The sequence below is a fragment of the Sorex fumeus genome, unplaced genomic scaffold (genome assembly GCF_029834395.1).
Source record: "Sorex fumeus unplaced genomic scaffold, SorFum_2.1 ptg000043l, whole genome shotgun sequence".
Classification (NCBI taxonomy): Eukaryota; Metazoa; Chordata; class Mammalia; order Eulipotyphla; family Soricidae; genus Sorex; species Sorex fumeus.
Window position 1 is genome coordinate 36603275 of NW_026606100.1, and position 20956 is coordinate 36624230.

Below are 20956 nucleotides of genomic sequence, written 5' to 3' on the forward strand. Positions count from 1 at the left end.
AAATTAATTTAACATGCAGTTATTTAACTTGATATACAACATCCATACTGTGTGATGATTATAAAGTCAATCTTTCTTTAAAAAAAAATGTATTCACCCAGCAAGACAGTCATTAGTCATTCATTGCTAAGCAAATTAAAGCAAGTTGTCAGAGTTCTGTGAATAATTGCTCCTATTTTCTTAAACAAACAAAAAAGTAGATCTGCATTAGACACATACTCATTAGCATATTTCTTAGTCAGGTATAAAAAATAGGAAAAGAATTATCCAAAACTTCTAGCACCACAGCTCAGGAAAGTTAGATGTGTGAGAGAAGGAAAGACAGATACCTCAGAGATATTTAGGGTTTGCTTTCAGACTACCTTAACAAAACAATTGACTCTTTAGCATAGTAAAGCAAGTGACTGGATTTTGTTTTTTAACTCCCCAGGCAAATCAAAGTTATGCTTACTAGGAATTATATAATGTTAAAACTTTAAACTAAATATGCATAGAACTTAATAAAGAATTAACAATATTTTATTGCCCTAAGAGATAAGACAATGGGTAAGGCACTTGCCTTGCATGCAGTAAAACTGATCCGTGGTACTACTTATGGTCAGTCCCCTGAGCACAGAACCAGGAGTAAGTTTTCAGCACTGTTGAATGTACCTCACCACCAAAACCAAATCATTAAAGTAATAATTTATTGCCAAGATGGCTAATCATTACAGAAGCCTTCAGGAACTTGTAATGTTTTTGCTGGTGGAGGGTCCTTTGAAGACCACACTACTGGAGAAATACAACAAAAGGGGATATCGAGGCCAGAGAAACAGTAGAGTATATTGGACTCTGCCTTGCATGTGGCTGACCTGAGTTCAATCCCTCATACTACATCTGGTCCCTTGAGTACTTCCAGGAGTAATCCCTGAGTGCCTTACCCTCTGTACTACAAGTTTGGTTCCGAATAAGTATGATATAAGTTTAAAATTAATTTATAAGCCCTTCAGGGTCAGGTGAATGAGACAGTTGTAGTTAAATCTTAAGTGATTAAGTGATTTAAAAGCCCAGGAGCAAGCCACTCCTTTGGTCAAAAATATAGAGATGAAAGGAGCAGAATTATAAAACTCCCATGACTATGGGGTCCCAAATTCAAATGGCCAGAGACTTAAAGCAAATTCTAATCCTATTGCTTCTGGTCCTGGATCAGCTGAGACCCTGGGGAGGCACCAAACAAACATGTATAATCACAGGGGTGTCTCTGGTCATGGGATTTGCATGACATAAGGAGAAATGATCACTCTAGCTTTCGTCTTCATTTTAGGATGTACTAAATCCGTATTTATGTAGTCTACTGAAAGCTGGTTTTGTAGTTTGAAAAAAAAATCGCATAGCAGGTACTAAGAGTGCATCAAAATCTCTCTTTGCTTTTCCTTGAATGAAGGGTATTAGGGGAAAAGAGAGTTCCAACTAATGGGAATCTCCGACAGGGCTGACAGGACAGCTTAGGTCTGCGGAAATACCAGTTGCTCTATGGAGAGCTCTTACTGCTGGGACAAGCCCACACAGAGGCTGCCTCCAACACTCAGAGGCCATTCTCTCCACAAAGACTTCCCTGGGAAGCTGCTTCTGATAATGGCTTCATGCCTAAGAAGAAAGAAAGTGGCACCTGACCAAAGGACATATGATCTGGCATCCCTGGGTAGAATCAAATAGAAACCCTTAAGCCAATTGCTGGCAGTCACACCTTATGCAGCTTGAAAAGCAGGCATTGTTGTTTTAAGAAGTGCATCATCTAGGAGCAAAGCTTACTTGTGTTTTATGTAGATCTGAAAATGGGCTCTACCGAATTTGTAACACACTCAGCCAGACCACTAACCTCTGGACCAACCAAGGCACCACAGATTACATGTCCTTTGAAGAGAATACTTTCAGCTCTTTCCAGAAAAGCCCTGGGCTTTCTCACTGGCTAAGCCTCCCTCACACAATGCTGTTTATCCTGACACAAGAGAGAAGGAAGATTAAAATAGAGCAGAGTTGAATATTCTGACACATACTCTGTATATGATCACTTAATCTTTGATAAAGGAGCAAGAAAGGTGAAGAGAAACAAGGAAAGCTGCTTCAACAAGTGGTGCTAGGAAAACTGGACAGCTACATGCAAAAAAATGAACTCAGACCTCTGTCTAAGGTCAAGCACAAAAGTCAGATCAAAATGGATTAAAGACCTCAATATCAGACCTGAATCCATAAGGTACATGGAGGAAAATGTAGGCAGAACCCTCCATGACATTGAAGCTAAAGGCATCTTTAAGGATGAAACACCACTGACCAAGCAAGTAGAAACAAATATAACAAATGGAACTCCATTAAACTAAGAAGCTTTTGAACCTCAAACGAAATAATGACCAAAACACAAAAAGAGTCAATGGAATGGGAAAAATTATTTACGCAATATTTATCAGATAGAACTTAAAACCCATGATATACAAGACATTGGTAGAACTTTACAAGAAAAAAAACCCAACCCCATGAAAAAAAATGAGAGAAGATGAACAGAAACTTCCTCAAAAAGAAATTCAAATGGCCAAAAGGTACTTGAAAAAAAAGCTCTACATCCCTAATCATCTGGGAGATGCAAGATGCAAATCAGAACAACAATGAGGTATCATCTTACACCACATAAACTGGCACACATCTAAAAGAACAGGAACAACCAGTGCTGATGCAGATGTGGAAAGAAAGAGACTCTCATTCATTGTTGGTGGGAATTCTGACAGGTCCAGCTATTTTTGGAAAACAATATGCACATTCCTCCAAAAAGTAGAAATTGAGCTCCCATATGAACCAGAAATACAATTTCTGGGAATATATCCTGGGGATGAAAAAAATCACAGTAGAAATGACATCTGCACTTGTATGTTTACTGCAGCACTGTTCACAATAGCCCAAATCTGGAAAAAACCCAAGTGCCTGAGAACAGATGACTGGTTAAAGGAAATTTGGCACATCTACACAATGGAATACTATGTGGCTGTTAGAAGAGCTGAAGTCGGCATAATCTCCCGACCCCAAGTCAGGCTGTCTTCACCTGGGCACCTTGGAAGAGGGCAGATTGAGTTTCCCTCCCCACTCCAAGCAGAGTCCCGGCAACCGAAAACCTCCAGAACCCAGCCACAGCCAAGCTCAAGGCCACTCTTCATGCAATTGGACGAGGCTCACCTATGAAGGAAACCACAAAGGAACCCAGGTATGTGGGACCCATGGCTAAGATCTCCAAGCCTGCTCGGATCGGGACTGGGCTCCCTCCACTCAGGTCCCCAGTTTTCCAGTAGCTTGGCAGTCGCACCCACAACTGCATGCCCCCCCCACCCCCTTGCAGGCACCATATAATCTCATCAATAGCCAAGCTCCAGAGACTATAAAATAAAGCTTCCAGAAGAGAGCACAGCTAGAGAGCACAGCTGCGGCCTCTCATACTCTAGCCCACTGATGTACCTAAGGTGGCACACGTCTGTTTAGTTTTAACATACTTGCTTGTATTCTTGTGTATATGGGCTTAAACAGCCCCATAATTAAATACACAATCTTCACACACTTCACTCTTATTGTGGTGGGAGGATGCTCGCTGGTCATGTGGCTCTTTGAATATTATCTGTAATGAACTACTGTGAACTATTTTATGAAAATAAAATGTATAAAAATCATAAAAAAAGAAAAAAAGAATGAAGTCATGAAATTTGGATCTAAGTGGATGGACATGAAAAGTATCATTGTAGGTGAAATTAGTCAGAAAGAGAGGGACAGGCATAGGATGACTACACTCATTTGTGGAATATAAAATAACAAAACATCAAACTAACACCTACAGTCAGTAGAGATAAGGGCCAGGAGGATTGATGCATGATTTGGAAGCCGGCCTCATGTGCTGGGGGAAAAGGCAGTTGGGATGGAGAAGGGACCACTAAGTAAATGATGGTTGGAGGGATCGTTTGTGATGGGAGATACATGCTGAAAGTAGACTAAAGACCAAACATGATGGCCTCTTAGTATCTATATTGCAAACCATGATGCCCAAAAGTCAAGAGAGATTAAGAAGGAAGGTGCCTGCTGCCAAGGCAGGTGGTGGGATGAGGTGGGGGTGGCAAGAGGGATACTGGGAACATTAGTGGTAGAAAATGCTCACTGATGGAGGAAGGGGTGCTCCATCTTTGTATGACTGACACTTAATCATGAAGGTTTGTAGCTGTATCTGAGGGTGATTCAAAAAAAAATTCTTCTCAGGGAGATACTGTATCGAGATTTTGACATTTTATTTATTTTAACCTTTAAGCTTATCTTGCTTCAATGGTGAAACCATCAGCTCTCCCTAATCGCCCAGCTTAATCCACAAGAAGGTGAAGAAGATTCTGAGGTCTGGTTAATTGTTCTGTGTCAGATGATTCCCCCCTTCCTCTCAGCTTGATTCCCTGAGTGAGCCACACAAAACAAAACAAAATCAACAACTTGCTGCAGGATTAAAGTGTAATCAATGACAAGACCAACTGGGACCAAAACTCATTACTTCCGTGCAGCAGCATCTCACTCTGCCACCCAGGGCTTGTTGATCCAGGCAGACTGAAATCCTGAGGGCATCCTTACAAGGTCAACTGCCTCTTGGCCTTTCTCCTAATACCCACAGGTATTTGGTCCTTTCCCCCCTTTTTACTGTTCAGCTGGTAAAAAAGTTGCTAAGAAGAATGGCCAAACTAAAAAGAGGAACATTTACTTGCTGGGAAAGAAGCAGTTTCCCTGTTGCCCAGGATTTTTATTATCATTATTATTATTACCATTAATAGTAGTAGTATTTTGCTGTAGAGATGATACTGCTTAGAACCTTGCTGTGCTTTCAAATATAATACATATGATTAAATTTCTGTTTGCTTATTTGCTTCAGTATATGCCAAACACAGTAACAACAAAGTCTCCAATGGAGACGTTACTGGGCCTGCTCGAGCAAATCGACGAACAACGGGAGGGCCTTTACCTTTACCTTTTATAGAAAGATCAATAAAGAAAGATCAGAAGACAGAAAGACAAGGCGATAGAAGATAGGTAACTGCTACTGAAGCTTTCTAACTAGCATGACTTTTAAGTGTGGGGGCTCTTATTTGCTAATTGTTTGATCTGACTACACACTGTAAAAATAAATAGAGAGTTTGCAGAAATGCTTTCTAGCACTTACCATAGTATCAAACACACACTGAGTTCACAATAAAAGTTTTTAGTATTGTCATAATTGCCACTATTACCAGTATAATGGTATAATAAACCAGCAAGACAGTGGGGTTAAAGACTAGTTGAGAAGAGAAAAAAATACCCAGAATAAAGTAAATAAATGACACTTATTTATTAAAGCACAGATGTATCCACGTTAAAACTAACTGTTTATGTTAGATTTGTCTGGTTCTGGGATCTGGCAGTTCTAGATGACTGTTAAGTACCTTATTCAATACAATTATTCAAAGCAGATAAATTTCTCTCTAATATTAACTCCACAGACTATTGCAAAAAATTCTACACAATACACAGAGGAAGACAGCCCCTATATAATGTTGATCCCCCTATCTGCCTAGAATATAATAATATAAATCAATAATAGAATGGTTATCTTATTGTAGGTATACAAACAATGAAAATGTATGCATTCATATTATGTGAATATGCATGCATATACATTTGTATACATATTTATGTAAACTAATATATAGCTAATATATATATACAGCTAATATATATAATATATATAGCTAATATATATATAGCTAATATATAACTAATATATAGGGGTTGGAGCAATAGCACAGCGGTAGGGCGTTCGCCTTACAAGCGGCCAACATGGTCGACCCGAGTTCGATTCCTCCGTCCCTCTCGGAGAGCCCGGCAAGCTACCGAGAGTATTTGATATGCCAAACACAGTAACAACAAAGTCTCCAATGGAGACGTTACTGGGCCCGCTCGAGCAAATCGACGATCAACGGGAGGGCCTTAACCTTTTAATATATAGCATCGTGCATAGAAATATATATAATAATTGGTTAAAGAAACTTTGGTACATCTACACAATGGAGTACTATGTAGCTGTTAGAAAAGATGAAGTCATGAAATTTACATACAAGTGGTACAACATGGAAAGTATCATGCTAAGCGAAATGAGTCAGAAAGAGAGGGATAGACATAGAAAAATTGCATTCATCTGGGGGACATAAAGTAACAAAATATGAGATTAATACCCAAGAATAGCTGAGATCAGCACCAGGAGGATTACTCCATAGCTTAGTGGCCAGTCGGGCATTCTAGAGGAAAGGGCAGCTCAGATAGAGAAGGGAACACCAAAAAAAGGGTGTTTGGAGGATCCTCCCAGGAGGGGAGATGCATGTCGAAAGTGGACTATGGACTGAACATGTTTACCACTCAATGCCTCTTTTGCAGACCACAACACCCAAAAGGAGAGAGAGAACACAGGGGATTGCCCTGCCACAGAGGCAGGGGGGGATAGGGGGATGGGGGTGGGGGGGATACTATCCATGGTGGTGGAAAATGGGCACTGGTGGAGGAATGGGTATCTGATCATTGTATAATCAAACCCAAGCACAAAAAATTGTAAATCTACAACTGTACCTCATGGTATTTCACTAATAAAAAAAATTAAAAAAAAGAAATATATATAATATGTATGTATATATGTATCTATATGCATGTCACTGTCACTGTCACTGTCCTCCCATTTTTCATCGATTTGCCCAAGTGGGCCCAGTAACATCTGCATCGTGACACTTATTACTGTGTTTGGCATATTGAAAACATCATGGGTAGCTTGCCAGGCTTTGCCGTGCGGGCAAGATACTCTCGGTGGCTTGCCGGGCTCTCCAAGAGGGGCAGAGGAATCGAACCTGGGTCGGGAGGGTCAGCCACATGCAAGGCAAACGCCCTACCCGCTGTGCTATGGCTCCAACCCTATCTATATGCATATAGATACTAATATGTATATATTCTATTGAAAGGTAAAAAGGCAAAGGCCCTCCCGTTGATCGTCGATTTGCTCGAGCGGGCCCAGTAACGTCTCCATTGGAGACTTTGTTGTTACTGTGTCTGGCATATTGAATACTCTCGGTAGCTTGCCGGGCTCTCCGAGAGGGGCGGAGGAATCGAACTCGGGTCTATTGAAATCAGTTCTAATACCTGAAAGTCATGAGGTTATTGTTGCCACATGTTTTCTAAACCTGAAAGCTCCCTGTCAGAAGGAAGAACTGATAATATAGGGATGTGTTGTCATTTTTATTTCCCTAACCTCACTTTTGATTTTTTTTTAAAAAAAGAACATTTTTCTAGACTCTGAGAGAAAGCAGCAAGCTGAACCTGAGCTTCGGTTGCCGGGACAAGCTGCTCATCACAGGCCTCCAGCAATGCCTTCTGACTGCTAAGGTTGAGAGTTGGAAGAATTATAGCTGCTAAAAGCCTCTGCCCAACTGAGACAAAATTGCATTTTTTTCCTTATATGCCAACTATACTTTATACAGCAGATGCACTGCAGAATAAAATCTGGCTTCTACTTTCATATATGTACATACATTAGCAAAATCTATCAAGGAAGTATAAGCTTACTCTGAATCAAAGATTCCAGTGAAGAGGAACAGAATTTAAACAATGCAGAAAGTGTCAAGCCCTTAATGCATTAACAAGTATGTTTCTAGAGGTCCTTACCATACTTCCCACACTTTAATTCTGTTACACAATTCCCCCAAATTATATATTCCACAATGGGATAATGTGTAATTGGCTCCTTGGTTGGGGGAGGAGTTCAATAATCACAATGCTTAACCACAGATTAAAGAACAGAGTGTATTCTTTTCTTCAATCTATAAGGTTTTCCTAAAACACAGAATAATTTTGTGGGGACTTTCTGTGTTGAGTGTCAAAAGAAATAGCAATTAGAAACAAGTTCACACAAATTTGAATGATCTCTCCTCCTATGAGATGAGGCAGATTTATTTGGAGAATCTAGGCAACTACAAATTTTCTCCTTGTACAGAGAGAGAGAGAAGAGAGACAAAGAACAAAGAGACAGAGAAAAAAGAGAGAAAGAGAGAAAGAGCGAACAGAGATAGAGATCCTAAAATCAAATTGATATAGTGTACGTCAACCTTCCTTCTTTCATCACTGTTGACTGTATTAGGGTGTCTGCTTGACACAGGATCAATGGAATATTTCTCCAGACCTCAGTCCTGAGACACAGAGCAAATACCCAATCTCTTCTAGTCAGATAAACTGACTTAGAAGGAATTCTCCCACTGATCTTATCTGGAATATTTGCAGAAACTTTCTTTTGCTTTGAGGTGATTCCTGATATAACCATTTCCATTTCATTCACAGACCAGGTGTGTATAAGATGGGGTTGCTGATCAGACATGGTATTCAACACAATCCACCATCATGATCACCATCACCACAAGGACAATATAAATCAGAAGAGACACTGGACTTGACACTAAGACTGTAACCACTGAATATTATCTCAGAGACTGTCTCCATCTAGAGGACATGCTAATCTCACTCTTCATAGCACTGTAGCACTGCCCTTCTATTGTTCATTGATTTGCTGGTGAGGGCACCAGTAACATCTCCATTGTGAGACTTGTTGTTACTGTTTTTGGCATATCGAATACGCCACCGGGAGCTTGCCAGGCTCTGCCATGTGGGCAGGATACTCTTGGTAGCTTGCTGGGCTCTCCAAGAGGGATGGAGGAATCGAACCCGGGTTGGCCATGTGCAAGGCAAATGCCCTACCCACTGTGCTATCCTTTAAGCTCACAGATCAGAGAGAACTCTGTTCTAAATAAATGAACGCAATCTAATGAATAGATTAAAAGTATCTCTGTCTTTTCTCCAAAAAGTAGGATTGGAGCTCCACAAAACCCAGCAATTCCATATCTTGGCAACCACCCCAATGACGCAAAAACCGTACTCAGAAAAGACATGAACATGTGAGCTCCTAAGCGTGCTCATAATAGTCAAAATCTGGAAACAACCCAAGTGTCCAAAAGCAGAACGCTGGATAAAAATCCATTGCACACATACACAACAGGATACTATTCAGCTATTTAAAATATATATAAAAATAAAATCATGACATTTTCTGCTACTTGGATGTAGAGAATGTCTTGTTGAGTGAAGTCAGTCTGATGAAGGACAGACACAAGATGATGTCTCTCATATGTGGGGTAAAATGAAACACAGTAGGGTAATAACAAATGCTCAAAGGAAATAGAAACTGAGAATTGGTCTTTAGTGACATGCTCGCCAAAGGGGAGAGAAGGGAAAGATACAGCAGAAGACAAACACTGGGATCAGGGTGGAGAAACTAGTAGTCACTCTAGTGAAAGGCGTGATGCCAGGATGTTTTTGCATGAAGCCACATCAGTGACAATATTGTAACTTTAAAAAAATCTGTGCTTCAGCAACCGATGCTTGCGCGGATGTGGTGAGAAAGGGACACTCCTTCATTGTTGGTGGGAATGTCGACTGGTTCAGCCCTTCTGGAAAACAGTATGGACGATTCTCAAAAAATTAGAAATTGAGCTCCCATTTGACCCAGCAATACCACTCCTGGGAATATATCCCAGAGAGGCAAAAATGTATAGTCGAAGTGACATCTGCACTTGCTTGTTCATTGCAGCATTCTTTACAATAGCCAGAAACTGGAAAAAATCTGAATGCCCAAGAACAGATGACTGGTTAAAGAAACTTTGGTACATCTATACAATGGAGTACTATGTAGCTGTTAGAAAAGATGAAGTCATGAAATTTACATACAAGTGATACAACATGGAAAGTATCATGCTAAGCGAAATGAGTCAGAAAGACAGGGATAGACATAAAAAGATTGCATTTATCTGGGGGATATAAAGTAACAAAATATGAGATTAATAACCAAGAATAGCTGAGATAAGCACCAGGAGGATTACGCCATAGTTTAGTGACCAGTCGGGCATTCTAGAGGAAAGGGCAGCTCAGATAGAGAAGGGAACACCAAATAAAGGGTGTTTGGAGGATCCTCCCAGGAGGGGAGATGCATGTCGAAAGTAGACTATGTACTGAACATGTTTGCCACTCAATGCCTCTTTTGCAGACCACAACACCCAAAAGGAAAGAGATAACACAGGGGATTGCCCTGCCACAGAGGCAGGGGGGGCTGGGGGTATGGGGGTGGGGGGATATTATCCATGGTGGTGGAAAATGGGCACTGGTGGAGGGATGGGTATCTGATCATCGTATAATCAAACCCAAGCACAAAAAATTGTAAATCTACAACTGTACCTCATGGTGTTTCACTAATAAAAAAAAAAATTTAAAAAAAATCTGTGCTCCAAAAAAGAAGTCTATAAGGAAGGAAAGGTCTAGCAATAAGTTCAAAACCAAGGTTAAGAGAAAGAGATCAAAACTTGAATTAAAGGACTACACACAACCAGAATACTTCCCCAATTAAAAATAAAATAACACTGGGAGAGGGAAGAGAATTCCTGGGCACCACGTTTAAATAACAGTCATTATTAGCACAATTTATCTACATACCTCCAAAGTGAGCTCTCTGTGACACTCCCCAGGTTATAGTCATAGAGCTTTGTCAAAATGAGAATCACCTGAAGGCAAAAGAAGAAATCATAGTTAGTCTCAAACAATTACAATCTCATAGAACTGAAATGGCCCAAGGGAGGGCTTAGAGTTTCTTTAATGGGCGCTTAGCATAATTGAATGAATTGTTACAGCATTCACTTTACACAGACTGGGGAAATCCTTGCCAGGGCCTTCCCTGAAACCTATGAAGCCAAATTCTCTCCCCAACTTCTTCCTCTAGCCCTACCAGAGTTAAGTGCTGACCCACTGCATTTTGCAGCCTGGAGAATCTAATACTTTCAGGCTGGACTAGCAGAACTGTCCAACAGGAAGCCTGCTAGGCCAACTGTGAGCGGGTGTTTGGGAGAGAGGAAAGGCAAGGACAGATCCTTCTTATTTTGCCAAAATGAACAGGTTACTCAGTTTCTCAACTGCCAACAGCCCACTAACGTGCAACCCATTTCCCAGAAAGGGTTGCTGTGAGGAGTGATAGTGCATGTTAATGCAAGTTACTCTTCAGTTAGTATGAAATTCTTAAATATTAAAAGTTAAAATAGGGGGTATGGTGCCACCAGCAGGTCAGTCTGTACCTGTGAAGCAAGTGCATCAGCAGCCTGATGGCACCTTCAGACTTCCAGATACCCCAAAATTGCTGCTGTGCCTCTGGCCAGACCCCAAAAACTTGGGGCAAAGTTTACCAAGAAAGCAAACGGCCAAAAGTTAGGTATGTGGGAAACACATCCACAAACCACCTCGGGCTCAGCTATATAGTGGGAGGCATGGCCTCTTTGGTTCCTGATTGAACTGCTTAATGGCCATGATCCAAGAGACTCAGAAACAAATCTCGAAATCCAACAGCTTTTTGCAGAAATGCGTCCAGTCCCTGCGGTAGGTTACCGGTGCTGGGCCAACCCAGGTGGGAATAGGTTTCGTGCTTTGGCCTGTTCCCCTTGGCGGCCCGGTGGCCACCATCCTTCAGAGGCCAATGGACAGTCAGGTTTGGGCCCCCAGTGACGAGACATGCAGGGCCTCACGGGATGGGGGTGGAGCCGGTCCTGTCCTCCCCGTCCCAAGGAGACCCCAAGTCATTGCCCATGAATGGCCTCCCTGGTTCCTGATCAAGGTGCTTAATGGCCATGATCCCAGAGACTCAGAAACAAATCTCAAAACCCAGTGGCTTTTGGCAGAAATGCATCTGGACCCCGCAGTACATTACTGTCGCCAGGCCACCCCAGGGAGGAAAGGGTGTTGTTACTCCGCCTGCTCCCCCTTGGCGGCTCAGTGGCCGTCATCCTCCAGGAGGCTATTGGACAGTCAGGCTTGGACCTGCAGTGACGAAACTTGGGCCTCACACTATGGGGGGAAGCCGGTCCTGTCCTCCCCACCCCGACAAGACCCCAAGTCATCGCCCACAAATGGCCTCTCTGACTCCTGATCAAGCTCCTTAACGGCCATGATCTCAGAGACTCAGGAGCAAATCTTGAAACCCAGTGGCTTTCGGCAGAAATCCCTCCAGATTTAAGTGTTAAAATTTCAAAATCACATGGCCCTACTGCAGCCACGCGACATCATATGTTGTTCATAACCAGCAATAGAACACAAATTGTCTACTGTTGCCTTTTCAGCAGATCTGAGTGTTGGAGTAAAATCTCAAATAATAATCATGGGTCTGGTGTCAAAATATTGAATATGATCAAAGTAGAGAGAGAGTCATGTGGAAATCATCTGCCCCACAGGTAGGGGGATGGTGTGGGTATACTGGGGTTTTTGGTGGTGGAGAATGGGCACTGGTGAAGGTATGGGTGTTTCATTATGACTGAGACTTAGACCCGAAAGCTTTGTAACTGCTCTCATGGTGATTCAATAAATAAAATTATAAAAAATGAAAAAAAAAGTATGGTGGAGTTCATGCACAATTTAATCAGCTAATCAGTGGCTGAATAAATAGCAGTACTCCTGCATAAAAAAGTTAATATTAAAGTTAATTAATATAAAAGTTCTTTTCCTTTTATCTTTCCTGTGCATTTGATCAAGATTTTCTTCTCTTCTCCCAGGTGCTAGAGAAGTCAAAGCATGGGAGCTGCAAGAGCTAAGCAACAGTGATTGAACAACATCAGATCTGCTTTCGGGTGTCCTGAACCATGCAGAACTTGGGAACCAACTTGAAATTCTGTTCAAACATAGGAACAAGTAATGCCAAGAGGGTTGGATGTCCAGAGGAGGGCGACAAGCACTGACGCAGGAAAAACCAGACCTTACAAAGAGCCCCTGAAAATGACACCTCCCAAAAGGGAGTAACTGGGCAGAGACAGCAAAACAGGGTGCCTGCATCATGCATTTGGCCTTGAGCCTCACTGACCTCCTAGTCACATAAGCTTTAAAATGCAGAAACCATCACATACACCTTAAGAAAGTCATTCTAACTGCAACATATAACTTTGAAGGGGATTGGATCCGGGGCAACGTAGAGAAGAAAAGGTGATACGCCAATAGTGTTAAACTCTATGTGATTGGACCTCTTGTAAGCCAAGCCTCTATAAAAATGTGTGTATTTAGCAATAAAGTGAGCTTTGATCAACTGCTCCTGGAGGGGTTTCTCCACATTCTTGTCCTTGTCTCCACGAGCAGGCTCCTGCCTGGATCCAGTGTGCAATGTGTCCGGGCATGTTGGTGATAACTGTTCCCCAACAGGTGATCAAGGGGCACTGAAACTTGAGCCATCATTCGATTCTCAGCACATACTGCCTCTGATTTAGATCATCTGCCTTCAATCCTGCTCAGACAAAGCCCAACGATTGTCCCTCTTTGAGACCTCAACACTTAGTAAGCACGTATTAGAAGTTCAAGATTTTGCCTGATGCCATAGGGAACCACAAACACAGATGGAGCTCGGGAGTCTGTGACAAAACTTGGAAGGACGTGTGCAGGGAAGTAAAGATAAATGGATAGAGAGCTAATCTGCCCCCCTCTCACTGACACCGGAAACCATGCTGTTTGGTGGCTCGAGTTGCTGCTTCTTCAGACACCAGCAGCCAGACCAGGGCCCGACTGATGAATCAAAGTACATTAGCACAGGACGGGAGCATTATGTGTTCCTTAGCACAGATACCCTTGCCCCTTACCTGCTCTTATAGAAGATAGAAGGAAAAAAATTCCTTTGTTACACATACATAGAATATCTGGTCTACTTCTACTGTTCCTAACCCAGAAAAAAAAATAGTGGCATCAATTACCAGCTCTTTTCTGACAGCTAAAGGTCAAGGTCTCATCACAGTGAGCAAAACATCATTCTAAATTTGAATTCTACAGCAGTGAGATGAGTAGGATTGCTGAATCCATCTGGGTTCTACTAAGCTACAATGGGGTTTGATTTACTAAAGGCAAAAGTATTCACAAGTCACAGACATTTTTCACAGCAAATGATGCAGACACCGTTCACAGCAAATAATGACCAAAAGTCAGTTTCAAGTTGCAGGGCAGGTAGAACTGTGGAAGCAATTAGAGTGGAAGGAGTGGGAAGATGAGGGCTACCAGGTTATCAAATTAATTTGACTGCTCCAGTCAAAATACACCATGGCAGTGACTGGGTGTGAAAATAGTAATAGAGCAAAGAGGAAACTAGTCGGCTCACACGTGAGGGGTCAACCTCACGTGTGCCCTAGTGGGTGACTGGAAAGCAACAATTCTGACTCATAAGAATGTGTCCTGAGAAGAAAAAACAAAGGGACAAAAAGTGACTGGGCTACTGGCCTAGGCAGGCAGGTCTTGGTGTCCCAGGGATGGACTACAGAGCTTCAACAATAGAGCATACAGAACAATGTTGGACTTGAAGAGAAAGAACCAGTGACCAGTGTGGACTAAGGAGGAATTAGGTGAGAATCAGCAAGAAACCAGTGCAAGGACCGGACACAGCACGGATCCTTGAGGATCCAAAGCTACCTTCTTCCAGCTGTTGCCTGGTCTTTCATAAGCACCTGGTGTCTTGTATCAAATGCCAAGGACTGTTTCTAAGGCCTCCTCTGTTCTAAACCACAGCCCAGGCTACCTTCAAGGATCTGCTCACAACTTGCTTCTTTAGCAAAATCTGAGCATGTGTGAGGTGCCGAGCCCCCCGTGTGCACATCAGATGGCGCGCCTGCAGTGGGGCATATGCTGAACAGATCCGTGTGCCAATTAAGTTGCTCTAAGTGCTAAATTTCAATCACCGCCGTCCCAGGAACGCTGATCACGGGCAGCAGGGTGGCTGTTTGTTTGAAGACACACAGTGAAGTTGCTGCTGCACCTCACAACGATTTTGCAGAATAGGCCCATAAATCCCCCACCAAGAAAATGGGTGTGTGGGCATAAAGCATTTCAAGGTAGTTGCTCTCTTGATACAATATGGCAGTCAACTAAATAATGAAGTGGAGCTAGTCACCGGCTGTGTCTCCCTTCCATCTGACAAGGGAATTCAGTGGAGCCCCAGAGAGGAAACCTTTTAACACAGCATGCAATGGTGTGGAGTCCCTCACACACACATAGAGAAATTATTTAAGCAATTCCTAAGCAGGTGGGTAGGGTGGCAAAAATCACACCCAGCCTCCTCTTTCCGGGCAACCAAAACTAAATTACCAATGATATACTCAGGCAGTTTATTGATATAGCACTGGAAAATGTCCTTTATGGCCTTTCAATGCATATCTGGCTGAATCAATGTAATGTTTCTGTTTCGAGAGAAAGACTAAGAAAGGAGCGAGAACTACTAACCTTTACTTATGTTTTCATTTGATTTTTGGAAATCTTTCTTCCCTGTTCCTTTCCCGTTAGGATGTGCATCATTTACCGCCTTGTTCTTGGATAGTGACGCATCATTAAATTATGTATGTTTCATTATGTTTTTTATCCTGTTATAGTGAGTTAGCAATACTATTTAACAGAATTAGCACTCTTGAACGCAGATTCAGCCCAAACCATTACTAAAAGAAAATAAAAACGCAATTTTCAAGCAATTCTGGTTCCATTACATACTATTTTTAAAAGTTTTAAGATAAATAAAACTCTTTAGTCAAGTGATATGTGTATTTACTTAAATAACTTACATAAAGTAATATACATATCCATTCTGTAAACAATTTTCATGTATAGATTTAATTTTGATGAATCTCCATGTGTAGCATTTAATTATGAATCTGATTCGTGAGCAAGGTTTTTTTTTTTTTAATAAATCCACAATCACACAAAATGGAATATCCACCAGCATCTCTCTCTTTTTTTTCTAGCTTGTTTCCATTCTTTAGTGCCAAATTTGCTAGATTCAAAACAATCAGTGGTTACCATATGCTAACAGCTTTCTTAGGTTCCTCTCTAAATCTTAGAATACTTTCTTTAAGTAGATATAATTCAGTATCTACAGTTTGATAATCTCTACTTACATTGTGCCAGGACCTCAGTGCCAGTTATTTTTGGGACTTGCACAGTGATATGTCTAAGTATTCCCCCCCAACTAATCTAGGAGCTACTGTCACTATATACCATCTGTCCTATTCATTTGCTGTGGCTCTTTGCCATATTCATGGCTAACAAAACTTCTGGGGAGAACTCCATATTGTCCATACTTATAAAGAGCATTCTAAGGCCCACCCACCAAGCTGTTGTTCTTATTTATTCTATTCCTTGGAGGGTAGGAGCGTGTCAGAATGAGAGCCAGGCTCTTTGCAGGGATAGGCGAGGGTCTTCCAGGAAAGAAATGATCATGGCTTTCCTTTCATCAGAGAGCCAAATTTTCTCCACCTGTTGGTCATCGAAGATCACTACTTTCCCTGTCATCTTCTAAAGCTCCTACTAATTCCAATAATTCCAGTCTCATCCCATCCCTTTTTATGGCCATTAATAAGACACTATACAAGTAAAATGTGATAAAAGTCAGATCAAAATGGATTAAATATCTCAACATCAGGCCAAAATCCATAAGATACATTGAAGACAAGGTCGGCAAAACCCTCCAGGATATTGAAATTAATGGTATCTTCAAAGATAACATTCCACTGACCAACCAAGTGGAAACAGAGATAAACAAATGGGCCTATCTTAAGTTAAGAAGCTTCTGCACCTCAAAAGATACAATAACCAGAATACAAAGACAATCTACAGAATGGGAAAGTATATTTACCCAATACCCATCTGATAAAGGGTTGATATCAAGGACATACAAAGCACTAGTTGAACTCTACAAGAAGAAAACATCTAACCCCATCAAAAATGGGGTGATGAAATGAACAGAAACTTTTCCAAAGAAGAACTCTGAATGGCTAAAAGGCACATGAGAAAATGCTCTACATCACTAATCATCAGGGAGCCGCAGATCAAAATAACAATGAGATATCATCTCACACCACAGAGACTGGCCCTCATCCAAAGGAACAAAAGCAACCAGCGCTGGTGTGGATGTGGTGAGAAAGGGACCCTCCTTCACTGCTGGTGGGAATGCAGACTGGTTCAGCCCTCATGGAAAACAGTATGGACAATTTACAAGATAGCCAACAGCCAATCGCAGGACAAAAATACTGTCATTTGCAAAATACAAATAAACTTTGAAGGTATTTTGTTAAGTGAAAGAAAGCCAGAAAAAAAAAAAAGACAAGTGGTTTGTATCATGTAGCACTGTAGCACAATCCTCCCACATCGTTCATCGATTTGCTTGAACGGGCACCAGTAACATCTCAAAACAAATTGTGAGACTTGTTGTTACTGGTTTTGGCATACTGAATACATCACGGGTAGCTTGCCAGATTTTGCTGTGTGGGCAGGATATTCTCGGTAGCTTGCCGGGCTCTCCGAGAGGGATGGAGGAATAGAATCCGCGTCGGCCACAACAAGGCAAATGCCCTACCTGCTGTGCTATTGCTCCAGCCCAATGGTATCATACAAATGTGAAAATTCCAAGCAAATGCACTATAACAAAAAGAATTATTTCATAGAAGCAGAATAAAGTGTCAGTTGCTAGGGAAGGAGATGTAGGTTGAAGGGTACACACTTTCAGTCATAAAAAGTAATAATGTTGGTTGCGCAAGGAGGGTGCTTGCTTTTCATGTGGCTGACCCGGTGCATTCTGCGGCACCCCATGTAGTCCCCTAAACCCCACCAGGAATGAACTCTAAGTGAAGAGACAGGAATGACCCCTGAGCACAGCCGAGTGTGGCCTCAAACAAAAATAAGAGTTAATGCTTAATATCTAATAATGCACAGCAGCACTTCTCTACAGGGTCCACGTGACTCATCATAGCCCCTTGGCACATTCCCTAGGTCACAAAAATGAAATTTGCATAAATGGAAGGTCATGGCACAAGGCTAGGGCGGACAATGGATAGTACAAAAAGCTAACAAGGTCAGAGAGAGGACCAGAGTCAGAAAGGGGGTGAGAGACACTGATATAGAATGAAAAATTGAGTTAATTCACTTGAAAGTGGCTGAGACTAGGTCTTAAACACTCAGCCAAATGAATCATTAATTGGGAGTGCTATGTGAGGTGATGGAGGTGTTCTTGTCATTCTGTCAATCATTCCACCCCATCTATGCACAGAAATCAGTGCCATGTACACTTCAAACATATACAATTGTATTTGTTTATTACTCGGTAAATTTGGATAAAATTCATCACAATAACCTTGGAGATACAGTACATTTATATGCCACACCTCCATTCTTCTCACTCCTTTTCATGTAAAGGATTAAATGTAAAAGACAAACGGGAATGAGAACAGTGAAGAATTTTTGTCTGGTTTTGTTTTGCAAATATAATTTTTTTTTTTGTATCAGGAACGAAAGCCAGCAGTGCTCATGGTTTGCTTCTAGCTCTGTGTTTAGAGATAACTCCTAGTGGGAAATATGCAGTGCTGTGGATTGAACCAAGGATGGCCGCCTACAAGATAACCCTACACAAAGAATTATATTTCTAGTCTTATGTAGGAGATGTTTTAATAAAAAGAACTCTAGTGAAAAATATCAAAATCCAAACAAAATTATTGTGTTATTTCAAACGCATGGAAAGCCTCATTTCCAAGTGTAGATTTAGAACAAATTAATAGGGAAGCAGGCAAAATTAACATAGTGGCAGTCCCTAATATGTCAAGTATTTAGAAACACTTTGAAATGTGAATTCAACGGAAAATCAACTATATAAATATAATTTAGAAATAAACCCAAACATATTTAAAGAACTCCAAGAGCTCCTTCCTGGTGACCCTAATAGGGGGGAGGGGTCAAAACAATAGTACAGTGGTATTTGTCCTTCCTCCTTGGCCTCTAGGAGCTTGTGTTTGTTGATTGGCCCCAACCTGTCAATTACCTTTTCCTCCTGATCAGACTCTGACTTGTAAATATTGTTTTTCTCTTCTCCTTACTGTTCTTTGCATGGTGAGTTACTTCAGAGCAACTGCTTATTGTATGAATACAGGAACACAGTTAAAAAGACAAGCCTGTGCCTTGGGAGTTGATTGACTCCAGATAATACACCTCCTGCACATCTGCTCTTTAGACTTAAGCCTCAGTTGCACTTACTTCCCATATCCCCAAAAGCAAGGTCCCGATGAGGGACTGGATGAACCCAGGGCAAGCGGTAAGCTATGACCTACCCTGGCATAGAAATGGGCCTAACTAAAGTGCCTTAATGCTTAACTATAAAGTAAGAGCATAGTTGTGGACAGATTCTGTCATGATCCAAAAGTAATAACTAGATTTGGACCCTGCTGGGGTTAGGGATGATTATTCCAGCCTGAGTACTGTAGTCTGACTCTGTGGTAAGATGTCCCCAGAAGAGTCACCCTACAAGCCTGAAAGTGTCCATACAGAATGGTAAATATTAGGAGAATTAAAGATTCTAACTGAGTTGCAGGTCTAAGAAGAGGAGAACTACACCTAAAGGCTATTTTGCCCTTGTGGGCTGTAGACGGTTGGGGAGTCTGGAAAAACATTCTTGGTCATGCTTCCCATGGCAGGCTGGTTGGGGAGGCATGATGAGAGGATAAAAAGAGCGGCTGCAGGGGAAAGGGGATTGTTGTTGGATTGTTGAATGGATTGATGGATTGAAGGAGAGGGGATTGAAGGAGAGACAGTTACAGAGACAGCAGAGGGAGAAAGAGACAAAAAGAGAGACAGAGAGATAGACAGGGAGACAGAGAGAGATCGGAGATGGATACGAAAGGAAGACAGAATTGTGTTGTTACAGAGAGATAGACACACAGAGAGAGTGAAGGTTGGAGGGAGCTGGGAGAGACAAGAGATTGAATAAATGGCAACTATTCAAAACCAGCTTGGCCCTCATTCTCCATTCATCCGTCCAAGGCAACAGCCTTCCCAGGTGGAGAAGCAGCTCAACACACCGAACGTGGGCAGTGAGAGAGAGATGCCCCAAGAGCCCGCAGATATCCTTTCACTTGTAATCCCCACGCACATGAGGGGCTTACACAGCCCTACCATCTGAGGATTTGCACAGCTCTGTGCGTGGGGATTATTTTTGCACAGTGGATACCTGAGTGCAAAAGCAGGAGAAATCCCTGAGCACTCATTGACAACTATCCCCCCCCCACAAATAAACAAACAACAAAACAAAAATCTCTTCTACAAAGTAAACTTCTGGAAAATGAATCAAATAGAATACCAAATGTTTTCCACATTCCTATGTACATTAAAAAATTATCCATTAATTATAGTAGATACACGGGACAGATAGATTGTTCCACAGCTGAAAGCCAGTCTCATGAGAAAAAGGGAAAAGGCAGCTGGAATAGAGAAGGGATCACTAAGAAATGATGACTGGAGGAATCAGTCAGAATTGGAGATGTGTGCAGAAAGTAGATAAAGGACCAAACATGATAACCTCTCAGTGTCTGTATTGCAAACCATAATGCCCCAAAGTAGAGAGAGAGTATGTGGAATAATGTCTGCCATGGAGGTAGAGGGAGGGTGGGAAAGGGGGGATATACCAGGGATATTGGTGGTGGAGAATGTTCACTGGTAGAGGGATGTGTGTTTCATCATTGTGTAATTGTAACCCAAGCATGAAAGCTTGTAACTATCTCATGGTGATCCAATATAATAAAATAAAATTAATTTTCTTTGTTAGAACTTGAACTGCCCCTGTTGGTGCTGGAGCTGACTCCCAGGTTGGAAGCAGGATCCTGAGAAGCCTAGGCTCATATCTTGGTTTCCTTCATGCACACCAAGTGTCCAAGCACTTTAATCCATCTCCCTGGTCCAACATTATTTTTCTCAAGGGAAAACACAGTGTCTTGGACGTCTGAGAGATATTACAACACAGTAGGGCACTTGCTTTGAACAAAGTTACCTA

The 20956-nt window shown here is 41.7% G+C and overlaps 1 protein-coding gene across 5 annotated transcripts in view; it reads right to left on the minus strand.

Moving 5' to 3' along the window:
* The window catches only part of SORCS1 (sortilin related VPS10 domain containing receptor 1), a 606810-nt gene that overhangs the window by 377374 nt on the left and 208480 nt on the right, over positions 1-20956 (minus strand). For all 5 annotated transcript variants that reach the window (XM_056120469.1, XM_056120468.1, XM_056120465.1 and 2 more), the window contains exon 2: positions 10591-10658. In XM_056120469.1, coding sequence (XP_055976444.1) covers positions 10591-10658 — 68 coding nt within the window. The remainder of the gene's footprint in view (positions 1-10590; positions 10659-20956) is intronic.